This window comes from Pieris napi, chromosome 8 (genome assembly GCF_905475465.1).
Source record: "Pieris napi chromosome 8, ilPieNapi1.2, whole genome shotgun sequence".
NCBI lineage: Eukaryota > Metazoa > Arthropoda > Insecta > Lepidoptera > Pieridae > Pieris > Pieris napi.
Window position 1 is genome coordinate 11,074,966 of NC_062241.1, and position 13,192 is coordinate 11,088,157.

General features: G+C 33.9%; 1 protein-coding gene across 11 annotated transcripts in view; it reads left to right on the top strand.

The window, feature by feature from the left end:
* The window catches only part of LOC125051499 (uncharacterized protein CG43867), a 315,007-nt gene that overhangs the window by 252,569 nt on the left and 49,246 nt on the right, over window positions 1-13,192 (top strand). For 10 of the 11 annotated variants that reach the window (XM_047651827.1, XM_047651831.1, XM_047651830.1 and 7 more), the window contains one exon: window positions 5,469-5,531. In XM_047651827.1, the coding sequence (XP_047507783.1) occupies window positions 5,469-5,531 (63 nt within the window). Of the gene's footprint in view, window positions 1-5,468; window positions 5,532-11,238; window positions 11,545-13,192 lie in introns of those variants that run through there. The other variant, XM_047651839.1, reaches the window with a different exon arrangement.

Here is a 13,192-nt window from a genome sequence, read left to right on the forward strand (position 1 = left end):
TTTTTTACCGCTAATAAATGGACTACCCGCACTTATTAGTAAGCCCTAAGCAATGTAAAAAAAAGTTGAAGAATTATTTTTATATGCATTTGTTGCGCTCCTAAAGACCACTTTTGTTACATTACACATCAACAGTGGTTTTCAAATGTACTATACCATGATTTAGATTGTATTATTCTGTAAAACGTATCTAGTATTTATAGGATTAAATCAAAGTACATTTCAAGATCGTAAAGCTTAGAGACGAGGGCGATAACATGATGGTAACGGGAAGGTAGTTGGTTAATATTTAAACACGCCCGTCGCTTAGCGATTCTCTAGCCGTTCATTGTACTGTTGCACGCTATTTCTAAATAATCTTTCTTCGTCTTCTGTGATAACATACCTAGGTTGGAGTTCAAGAAAAATAATGTTTTAGTTGAAAGCTGCATCAGAGCATGATTTACCAGTTACTTAAAATTGCTTTTTATATGTTTTTTGTAATTTTAATTTGAAACAAATCGAACAACAAATCTTTTAATTTACCCTTTTAAGGCACGACCGAAGTGCTGTTTTGGTGGGAATCACATGTACAGTAAATACGCGCGGTAGATCTGGACTGCGTTATAGAAAATCGCGTTGTAGGAGTATTCTCGTAAAACTGATTTTTTGAACAATTTAAAAACTAGGAAAACGAGTTTAATAAAGTTATTTTGTGTAATTTTTTAACACAATTGAAACAGGTGCAAAAAGCCAAAATAATTATTAAAACTAATGGGGGGGGGTTGGTAATCGCATTATATTGAAACGCGTTATAGGGGGGATTACTGTACATAATGTTAACCCCTAGACCAAGGTTTTATCGACTTTCGAAAATATTTTTCCGTAAAGGAAGTCGCGGACTATTTGAAGGCTTATATCTTCCGGTTGACTGCACTCCGGTCAGTGCATTACTAACTTTATATCAGAATGTTACCCATTTAGTTCTGGTCCACTACAATTTATTTCCAATAGAAGGAACATCAAAGAATGTACCAATATTTGAGTGGTGATGCAGAAAATTGAACGGATTTCGGTTGCTTTAAAGTAGGCTTTGGGGCTATATTAGTCCAACGATAGAGGTATTTTATTGAAGAATTATTCTGGGGTTTATCTCTGCTTTCATATAATAACCGATGCTCATACCAAAAATATATAAAATATATAAAAAAATCTCAACAAATACTGGTTTGAATGGAAAAAACATTTTCTCTAACAGTCCATTTAACGAGGAAAGCTTTAGACGTATTAGAAGGAACTAACTCTAGTTAAACTACGGGATACAGCTAGTACAATAAAACAATAAAATGATATTACCTACGCATATACTCATATAGTACTATGCATACACAATTTTTTTAACTCAACGTTTCAAGTGATTTAAGTCCTAATCATTTTAGTTTCAGTTGAAAAAATTAATCAAACAAAGTGTTTATTAAAAAAAATCAATCGTAGGCATGGACGACTAGAGAAAAATATTTTAATTAAATAATATAGTTAAAAAATTTATTGAATGTAACGCCGTTATCCGCTTAAACGAATCGCACGAAACAAAATCTTTTAAACAACGCAACTGATAGTGTACCTGGGTCACGTGGCCATGACCGCTACCACCTCCTAAAATTACCTGTAATGGGTAAAATCCAGGGTAAACGGCGTGTTTGTAGAAGGACAAAATCATGACTTCATAACGTTAGGGAGTCCAGTATGTGACTGCGGAAGAGTATCTGGCACAGGACAAGACAACTTCACGAGACGACCAACCTCTAGTCTTGAAGAGGCATCAAAAGAAGATGTAATAACCTATCATCCTATTATATGTAAATAATAATATAGAATTTAAATTTCGAAACTCTGTGACTTTATATATTATATGAACTTTAATATATTTTCACTCCAGTATATCTCGGAGTTCGGTGTGCCTCTTAGCAAAAGCCTCCTCTAACCCTTTCCACTGTTATCTTTTGCGACTCTTCTCCAGTTGACGCCTGCTGTTAGTTTCAGTTCGTCCTCCCAACTCTTGCGTGGTCGACCACTTCTTTGTTTTCCGTCTCTAGGGTACCATGCCGTCACTATTTTGTTCCATTTTTCATATGAGCTCCGTAGCATATGACCCGTCCATCTCCATTTCATTTGATCAATCTTAGTGACAATGTCTGTCACACCTGTTCTAGCTCTTATGTATGTTTGTTTGTCTAATTGTCTTACCCCTTGGCCACAGTCACCTGCGGCGTGGTTTGCGGCGCGCAAAGCGGCAAGCGGCAAAAACAAATTGAGCAAATTGTACCAACATCCACATCATAAATATAGGCATGTTATAAAAAAATTGTGGGACGAAATAAAACTAACTAATATACTCTAAATACGTGCACCGCTGATGCCGCCGCGGTCGCAGCAGGTCGAGCTGTGGCATACCACCGCAAACCGCGCCTCTCGCAGCCCCTCTCGCCGCGCCGCGCTCCACACCGCCAGAAACTGTGGCCAAGCTCTTATGCTGAGCATGCTTCTTTCCATATACATATGTCTGTTATATTCAAATAGACCGAGACGATCTACAGTATTGGCGTCAGTTCTAAGCCAGTATGATTTAAATATAAATATGTTATGCTGTTAAATAATCATAAACAGTGCATTGGCTTAGAGGCCGTCAATAAACGGACAATCGTCAAGTGACCCACATGTTATGGCGCTATAAATAAACCTTCCAGTGTAAAATGGTCTTTTGATATGAGTTTGGTTGTAAAGATTTAAAACAGTACTTTTCCATAGAACCTTTTTAACAGATTTACCTTAAAATATATACCATTTTGCTTCTTCTTCGTCTTCATTACTGAAGGTCGTGCCTGTTTAAAGCCCTATCCGATACGAGGACTTGCTGCCTCCACACCACTCTATCCTCAGTTTGTCTCAGAGCATTAGGGATGAGACCCATAATTGTCTTAATTAGATCAAACCAACGGGTAGGCGATCGACCCCAACTTCTCCTGCCATCACCCCTTCCTACCATTATCAGTTTGTCGAGACTATTCGGTTCTCTACTGGCGATATGGCCAAATCAAATCAAAATCATTTATTCATTTTGATAATACAATGTATACTTATGAACGTCAAAATAAATATATATTAAATGCTTCTAATTTAATTACATTTACTGCCAGTGCTCAAATCAAGGGCGTAGAACGGAAGAGAAGAACTGACAAGAAACTTTCGCCACTCTTTTTAATCTAAGTTTTGAGTCATACAACGCGAAACATCTTAAAAAGCGAAATCTTAACAAATGTCTGAGAAAACCTGATTTTTACTTATTTCCTTGTGTACTTAGCGTAACTTACTGTAACTTTAGAAAGAACATATTTTTCCACCCATTTTCCATCGCTTAAAGTGTTATAAACAAGGATCATGTAACTCTAGACGTCAAACCCCCATTAACACGATTTAACAGCAATATGAGCCTCGGAGATCGCTGTCACTCGTATCTGAGTGGCAGTTGACGGATTTGACAGCTACATACTGCCTCTTAGGCCTGGCAATATTAATGTCAATGATATTTATTGACCGTATTTTTTGGCAGAGAAGTAATAGACTGTTTTTGTTGTTTGGTAATTGCGTTTTAAATCTTTTAATATACACTAGCGGCCCGACCCGGCTTCGCACGAGCGGACTTTTTTTTTAAATTGTAGATATTGATATATTCTATTGTGGAACATTTTCTTATTCTATCATCAATCATTTTCGCAGCGCATGCGATGAAAGATATTTTATAGGCATTTTTTACACCTTGGGTAACATTATTGTAATTTTAGTTGGGATCCTTATTTATTTCTTGCAATTAAAATAGCCTATATTAATAAGTGATAATGTAGCATTCAAATGGTGAATTTTTAAAATCGCTCCAGTACTTTTTGATCAAATTCGTTACAAAAATACTTACATACAAATCTATCCTCTTTATAATTAAATTTGTATAGATTTTGTATACAGTATCCAAATCACTCGAAGGCGTCTGAATTTATTTCTTGGGTATATATTCTTAAAGTTTTTTGGGCATTTGAAGAAATTTAGCTAGTTTTTAAGATAACTGTATCTACTACAAAACACGTAGAAATTTTATAATTCATAAATCTTGCCTTATTCTTTTAAGAATGAAATATTGAAAAGAGTAAGATCTTTAATGTAAATTCTCCTACAGTCTCTATTTTGATTCACATTTCAAAGGCATTGCATTAAAAAGTTCGAATATTCCTCATGCATCCAGCAAATCCCAATCTTTTTTAGGAAATGGCAATACGAATCCTCAAACGATATTGAAAACAAACAAATGTACTTTGAGAGGTGATTCGGTTGTTTTTGATTTATCGAATATTATCCTTTGACGTCTGCATTCGTGTGCATTTTTATTTGGTTCGTTACGAAAAGGATTCATGATTTACAGTTCGAAATAATTGCGCAAATAAACAGTATCCGGGAAAATGCTTTTTATTTTTAACGCTCACATGAACGTGTTAATATCTTTTATGTTTTTTATTTCTGTGAATGTACATACTTATAGTTTTTAGCCAATGGCTAAAAAGTGCCACAGGACATCTGGGCATAGTAATCAATGCGCAAAGAGCTGTGGTGTTTTAGTGATTTTAATCATCACATAATGAAGTGACAATGGAATTAATTCTATTTAAATATTTTATATTTAAATTCAATACATTCAATAGATTTGTAATCTATTGAACTACCACATCTATTGCTTTGGTGTTAGCCTGATGATAGCTTTAGCTATGTAGTTTTTAATATCATGGAGATTAATTATAGAACACCATCCCAAAAGCTGATAAGCAGTCAACAACTATAGACAATCGCCCAACCTTCATTCTTTTTTGTGCAATTTATTATTTGTTGTTATACTCTCAAAAGTCAAACTATAACTCAAACAAAAATATACCTTACAAAGATTCTTCTTACGTGAAACAAATACATTGTATCAAAGTATTTTCAGCGAGTCGTTTTATATTCAAATAGGTATTCGATAAAACAAACCTTTCAAACGCAGCCTTTGGCCTTCACTTACATCTGTACATATTCGCAACTAACCACCCTTTCGCTAGCTGATTTGCCTCCCCATGCCTCAGAAACCACACGAATACGCTCGTACATAACAATAATGCCCTTTCTACAGCCTCCCTGATGAATAGCAAAATAAACATACCTGCAATCCCTATACGCTTCGACCTAGTTTTGTGTATAATTGGTTATAGCGCCACCTCGCGGGTGGTTGCGGAACTACGAAGGAGATGTGTAGGAAGTTATTTGTGTCGTTGCAGAAGTTGACACGCTAGATGGCAGTGGCGATTCAATTATGTTAACTTATTTTGACGATAGATGGAGCACTGTGCAACCTTGCAAATTGTGATACCTCTTAATTATTAGTTTAATTTAAAATAATGTTTTTGTTTCAGCTCTCGGAGCTCGAGCAACGAGTTCTGGAGGCTGAGGGACGAGCGGAGGAAGCAGAAGACAAGGTAAAAAAGAACTTTTATTTAAGGAAAAAAAATTGTAATAACTCAATTTAACAAAAGATGAAAATTAACTTAATCTACAAAAGTCCAGACAATTTGATTTTTAAATACGATTGTGTATGTCTCTATCATCATAATGAAAAATTAACTCATATTTTTAGCATAACAATAGCAGAATTTAAATAAAACATGCTTATAAAAGGCATTCTCAAAACAAAAATGGGTCATAGACTACGGTCACAGACTATAATAAAAATTAAGAACAGACCAAAATTCTGAATTCAAAATCCATAAGAATGTTGGCTGAAAACCCCACAACAATAGTGTATTTGAATACTGTATTGTTCGTAGCTATAAAAACTTTTTAGTTGACTAACAAAAAGTTTCTATAGCTATGTTTCAGTATTCATCAACCGCAGATGGTTTCCCGACGTCTTATTACGGAATTTAAAGTAAAAAACGCGATCGCAAAATCGTGCAATTAATTTCATTGTATTGTATTATGACAAATCATTTAAAATTTGATAAGGATCTATAGATGGGCCGTTAGTTTCTCTCTTCAGTCGCTAACTCATGTCTGAAGGTCCTGGTCAGCAAGGAAACATCAGAAGCGGAATAAGTTTCCACCGGTTTCTGTCCAGCGCCTCTCTTATAACAGGGTACAGTCTTGAGGGCGATGAGTCTTTTACTTGATCGGTCCATCAGGTTGGTGAGCCACGTGATCTTATCCTTCTGTGTTACTAACCACGATCAGTTTCTCCAAGTTCTCATTGCCTCTGCGCATTGTATGGCTGAAATATAATTTTATAAAAATATAAAAATTCGTTGTGTAGGGCCATTAATTTAAGTACATAATTTTAGACTCAAGAAGTAACGCACTGTATGAACATTACGAATTTATCGTCATTTTAAAAACAACGTTGTCACATTACCACTAGCCAGTTGGCTTGCGCAGAACCAAGATTGGTTTAAAATTGTATAATTTTTAAATAAATATTTGGTATGTTTGAGGGAAGAATATGTAACCCCAAATATAGTAAAGATTACACCTAATAATTCAACGTGCTTTGTCAGGTTTCATTTATTATCTAATGTATTAATAAGTGTAATTTATTATCTAGTGTAGTAATAATCATCAACTGTTTATTAAGAATAGTTTCTGACCTATCTTTCTTTATGTTGAAACGTTAACTGTATAACATTTGACCAAAATTCTCCCCTATGGGTGTAGTTGATGTAGCAATCATCAAACAGCAAATATACTAGTTACTTTATATCGGAATAAGCCTACCGTAACCCTTCAAAGCCTTTTGAATTCGCAACACCCGAGGGCATATAAGTGCAAGCCAGCGTTAAATAGTTCATTAATTACGCTTTTCAAGTTATAATTACAGCGTGAATTTTCACAGCTATTTGTAATGAATTCGAAAACGGCTTCCTTAGACTGTTAAGTATGCTTTCTAGTTTCGATATATATGTTATGGATATATCTAGTATATCAAATTATCGTGTCACAATGTTCGTTCCCAAACTCCTCCGAAACGGCTCGACCGATTCTTATGAATTTTTTATTCATATTCAGTAAGTCAGACTACTATCTATCTTTCAAACCCCTAAGTAATAAGAGATGTCCACCCCAAATGTTTTTTATTTTTTAGACAATTTTTATGATTTACAAAAATACATCCAAACCTTATTTTCACCCTTCTACGATCAACCCCTATTTTTATTATTGTACATAGTTTAAATATAACTATATAAAAAACTCGAAATAATATACATGGCAAAACAACGTTTGCCGGATCTGCTAGTATATTTCATATTTACTTGTAACTATGGAAATGTTATGTAATTAATTTTAAGTTGAAAAAAAATGGTTTTCTAGAACAGAAATATGTTTTAGGGCGAGTGGTCTTCGGTACTATTAAAACCCGGATAATTGCAATGAAATAGTATCTAATATTTACTCACCTACAAAAACGGCAGTGTGTCTATGAAACTGTCCGGCAATTAAGAGTGCTTATGATATATTAACGTTTAAAAATAATCTGTTGTTTTTTTTATAGAATAACACGGGGCAAAAGGGCACCTGATATTAAGTGATACCACCGCCCATGGACAATTACATTGCCAGAGGGCGAGTGCATTGCCGTTGTTTCGCTCTGACATTCATTCTTTTGTCGTACATATACAGGTTGTCTCAAGAGAAAGTTCATATTTAGTTGATCGATTTAAAAAAATAAGTCGTGTATCAAAAAAGTGTTTATTCATTATTAAAGTACACATTTTGGGAATTTATTTCTTGAAAATAAGACCCTCGCGTTCGCGGCACTCATTTAATCGAACAATAAAATTACTTATGACGACTCGGCAGGTGGATTCAGTGATGGGCGCCATTTCGTGATGGATATTTTCTTTCAATTGCGCCAGAGAAGTCGGCTTATTGACCTAGAATTAAGATAACCCCATTTGAAAAAATCCATAGGGTTTAAATCAGGACTGCGTGGAGGCCAATTTATGTCACCTCTCCTGGAGATCAATTTGCCTGAGAAAATTTCACGGACAGAGACAGAGAGTGAGTGGCAGAGACGTATTGGACGTGTGTGACGTTGCTCCGTCCTGCTGGAACCGTGTTCTTTGGTTATAGCCAGGAAAGTTTTGAAGTTCAGGTACCAAGAAGTCGTCTAACATTTTCACTCTGAATTTAAATATAAACTTTATTTTGAGACACCTGTTATAACTTAAATGAGATTGATGGTTCATATACGTATACGTCAATTACGGCTTAGCATACTAGTAAAGTATAGGTACCTATAACACACTCTTACATGAATGTTTTGATTTTGACCTAGATTCGTCTCAAGATTGATCGCGAATATTCGTGTACAGTTTTCTTGATACATATTCAGAACAAAAAATATTTAAAAATCGCCTAAATCCAAACAGTGGTTATGGGTTATGGCACATTTGCTAAACGTTGTGATTGAGCAATGGGGAGACTCTCGGGGATTACCAGGGGTTGAAATGTAGGGTTAGCAAAACGTTTTATTTCAAGTATTTAGTGATTCATATTTAGTAAATACTAGAATCGACTGTCTATTTAATAGTCTGGATAAACCTTTTAAACCCATACTTTGAATCACTGTTCCTTCGGGTTTAATTATTTTTTACGTTATGTTTTTTCTATAAGTGCTTGTCACATTAAAGAAATTGCCGAACGTTGTCAATATTGTCTGAATGAAATTAAATAAAAAACTATACATCCTTGTGAATGTATACGTAAAATATTATATTCCGATCCGTACCATCTATTCAAATTTGATATCGATTAATACATCAGAGTTCGCCCTTATTTTCGTAAACCACTCTAGTCTTGGTCACTTGTCTTAATATACGCACATCTATTATTAAATTTCTTAGATAACTATAAATATTATTATACTAAAATCATGGAATGATAACTACAGTTGCCTGGACGGCAAATCCTCCCAACTATGTATGTTTTCAGGTTGTGGAATATATGCAATATCTTAAGCTCTATTGTAATTATAATAATTCAAAATGGATAAATAGAAAAGTTAAAAAAACAAAAGCAAACATTTTAAAATCTATTTCTTTGTTACGAGTATTGCATTCTTAGACTATTTATGATATAATTTTATTGGCAGACATTTGCTGGTGTTCTTGAATCTTCTTGGTTTCAAGGTTGAAAGAACACCCTAGTCTCGTGCCAATTTATTTATTGTATGACGTCAACGTGAAATATGAAAGCGTATGTGAAAGTTGAGATTTATTTATCTGAAAAGTTCTGCCAACAAAATCTTACAAGAAACATACTCTTACATCCAAAAACATACAAAAGAATATTCAATCACAATACTAACGGCACACGTTAAAGATGCAAACACAGCATTCATTAAACTAGTATTATTATTAACTGATACTTAATGATTAATATCTAACTATAACAGTGGGAAATTCTTTACGATAGTACGTTTATTGCAGTTTTGAACACAGCGCTGCGAATCTGTGACAATTTTTAAATGGGTTCTAAACCCTTAGCTAAAACTTAAGTTATTTGCAAACTCGGAATCGAATCCGTTACCTAAAGAACAGTCTGTAGAGCGCCTATAACATTCGCTCGAACGGTGAGGGAAAACATCGTGAAGAAACTGGCCTGCATTAGTCGACGGGCTGTATCGGGCACAGGAGGCTCACCTACTGGCCTTTAAGACAAATGATCATGAACTCTCCTGCTGCTTAGCCACTCGGTCACATATGCCTGATGGGCTAGGATGTTTGAAAAAAAAATATCATGAAACAGGTCCAAAATTCTGAGCCCCAGATCTTAACAGGTGGTAGCGCCACTGATTTTATTTTTTAAAGAACGGTGTGTAAATAATATATAAATACAAAAGAACTCAGTCGTAAAAATGAATTATTACTAATAATTATTAGTCACAGCCAGTTGTGTAATATCAATAAGATCTTTCTGCATTTTTGTAAATGTAATTTTTTTTTAATTTAATTTTCCACGAAGTTACATGATTTATATAGGTTATTTTCTACACGATACACTTTAAATTTTCTCACTAAGTGAATGTAATTCTTTGAGAAAAATAAAGTATTGAACCGAAAAATTAATGGTTTTGCGGACGCTACTGTTGCTTACACAATGCAGCGGCAATCCCGAATGGCGTCGATCGATTTTTCTCTATGCACCACTATGACTCACTCCCCATTTGAAACATGTCTAGTGTTTTCCGACTCTCTCCAATTCTTCAAGGGGTTTATTTTTATTGAAGTTTAGTCTTGATTGTTTTACTAGTCTTTTCCCCTTTCAACGTTTGAATGCAATGATATATTAGATAGCTTTTTGTTTTTAAGGGTTTACAACGCCTTTGTCGCGATTTGAATGGTAAAAAGGTCCTCGCAAACAAAACCCAATAATATTATAATTTTTAATTAATTTTTATGATACATTAAAACTTTAATTACATTATTATTTGCATATATAACAAATTGCTGGACAGAAGTTTTGAAATGTAGAGATAAACACCGAAACAGAAGCCTTTTTTGAGGCTGAAGATTGTACTATAAAAATGGTAACAAAAAGTTTTATGACCGCTATAATCGTTGTATCGCTCTAGAAGGCTAATATTCAAATAAAATTCTATAAAAAAAAAGAATTTTCCCACGAACCTTTCAGACCACCTTATATGTTATGAATGCATTTAATTAACTTGATATATATGAGCTTATAAAGGTATCGTATATGTTACATTTGATCTTTTTTATTTAATATAACAGTTTTGATCTATGCCTATGTTCGTTTTAATAATTCGTAAACAACGCTATTATTCTCTCTTACATTTATAGAGATAAACAATATTTGTTTGTGCTCCTAACATTATAAGTTGTATTTTATTACGCAATAAAATGGTAAATCTTGGTTATGCATTTTATTCAAGTATTCGTAAATCGAGGACAATTTTATAGCTCTAAAGATGCAGCAAAACACAAAAGCTTAATAACCCCTTTATAATACCCCATGTGGTTTATCAATTTAGTTAAATTTGCGCAATTTTATCCCCTATCAACCCAAGAATAAAACCTAAAAACGTTTTTTTATCTAAATCTGGCAATACAGCAACCCTCCACGCATGCGTTCTACCGAACTTCACACCGCTCCACCACGCTTCCGTTTTCACAACTTCACTCCGATCGTGTACATAACAAAATAATAGAAATATCGCTTTTAACCATAATACATCCAAATAATCCGTCTCATACAATTCTAATTCGCAACGAATCGCTTTAATAGTATAACAGTGTCGAAGGAATCGATAGATATATTAGTGTTCATCTTTGAGCAAGGAATTTTCGAGTTGCTTTAAGGAAGCTTTGTGATATGTCGAAACCGAAAATCCTGAAGGCCCATAGATTGAGTGCGGAGTACGCTGAGAGGAACGGGCATCCTGTGAAGAAAATCGACCCAGCGAACACGTAGCAGCCAGTGAGTAGCGTTTATCATGTTTCTATCATCACGCGTAGAAAAACCGCTATCTATGACGGTTCCACTTAATTTGTTGATAATACTGGCTCTATTGTCAATAATTCCAGAAAGATATTTTTATTCTTAATTAACGACTGCTCTTTTGTTTTTATTTAAGATTTTATAGTCCTACTATTAGTAACATTTTATTCGGAGAAAAATGAAAATCTACGAAAAGTTAACCTACAAACCCCAAATAGGTAAGGAGTCATAAATGTATATCACCGAATATAAATCATTTATTATATTTGATGAATTTGATGATAAAATAGTTAATGTAACCTCGTGTAGAGGCAATATGGCGTCGACAGCTGTTTCGCGTACGCATGCGTGGTATGTTTCGCGCCTAATTTCACGTATCGTAACGTAGAGTTGTAACTGAAAAGAGTGAGGTAAAATCAAAAGAATGCTATAAGCATTCGTTTAATCGTGTAAATACGAACCTAAAATTTATAATTTATTTATTTGTAATAACAAATGGATAACCCCGTAACGAATATTTATTGAAATAATAACTTGAAAGACTAAATTAATTTTTAGTATATTATTTTTTGTTTTAGTATTTGAAATTGTTTTTTGTTTTATTTATTCCCTATACATATTTATTTATTTCCTATAAACACAAATAAATAAATGAGCATTGGTTCATCGTACGATTCCCATAACATGTTGTAGGCCCAAACACCGACGACATCTTCAAGCGAATTAATTGTCTACTTTCATATATAAATACTAGTGGACCCGACAGACGTTGTCCTGCATGATATTTCAAGAAATTAGTAAAGCAAAGTATAAAAGTACCGACTGCAGCGCCATCTGGCGGGCTGATTTGTGAATCTAAACCATTCCCAGATCCCCTTGAACACACACAAAAAATTTCATCAAAATCGGTCCAGTCCTTTGAGAGAAGTTCAGTGACATACACACTCACAGAAGAATTATATATATAAAGATAGATTATTATCAATGAAACGGACGAGTAAAAATTTGTCTGGCGTTTTGGCCATGAAAAACTTGTAATAACCATAACCATTTTTAATATTTCCGCGTGAATCGATTCTATAAAATAGACTAGGGTTATTGCACTCAATAACTCCACAGAGCCGATCAGTCGGCGGATTAATCGCTCAACCCAGTCCAGAGATTATAGAACGTTTTGTTTGAGCTAGATAAAACGGAAATCCTGAAGAAACTTTTTGCACACATTGTTCTATTTTTCATTAAATTTTATTCTTTAGTGCGCATATATGCGAAATATTATGAGAATGATTTTTAATACATTGACTGGTATTTATGTAATATACGTTAAAGAGATATTGTTTGTTATTATTTACTATTTTAGAAATGCTATTTAATATTTTGTTATAAAATAGTTTAATACTCGATGTCTGTTTAATTTCTTAGTTAAATTCATCATATTGCATACTTTAACATATTAATAATGTCTTATTATTTATTTATTTATTTCGTAATCCCACAGCTAATAAAAATTATCTATAATAACAATTACACTAAAAATATAGCCAAAGATGGAATATATAATATTTACAAAAGGGAAAAAAAATTCAATACATTTAACTAAGTACCTAATTTGGCTGTGTTGTGTGAT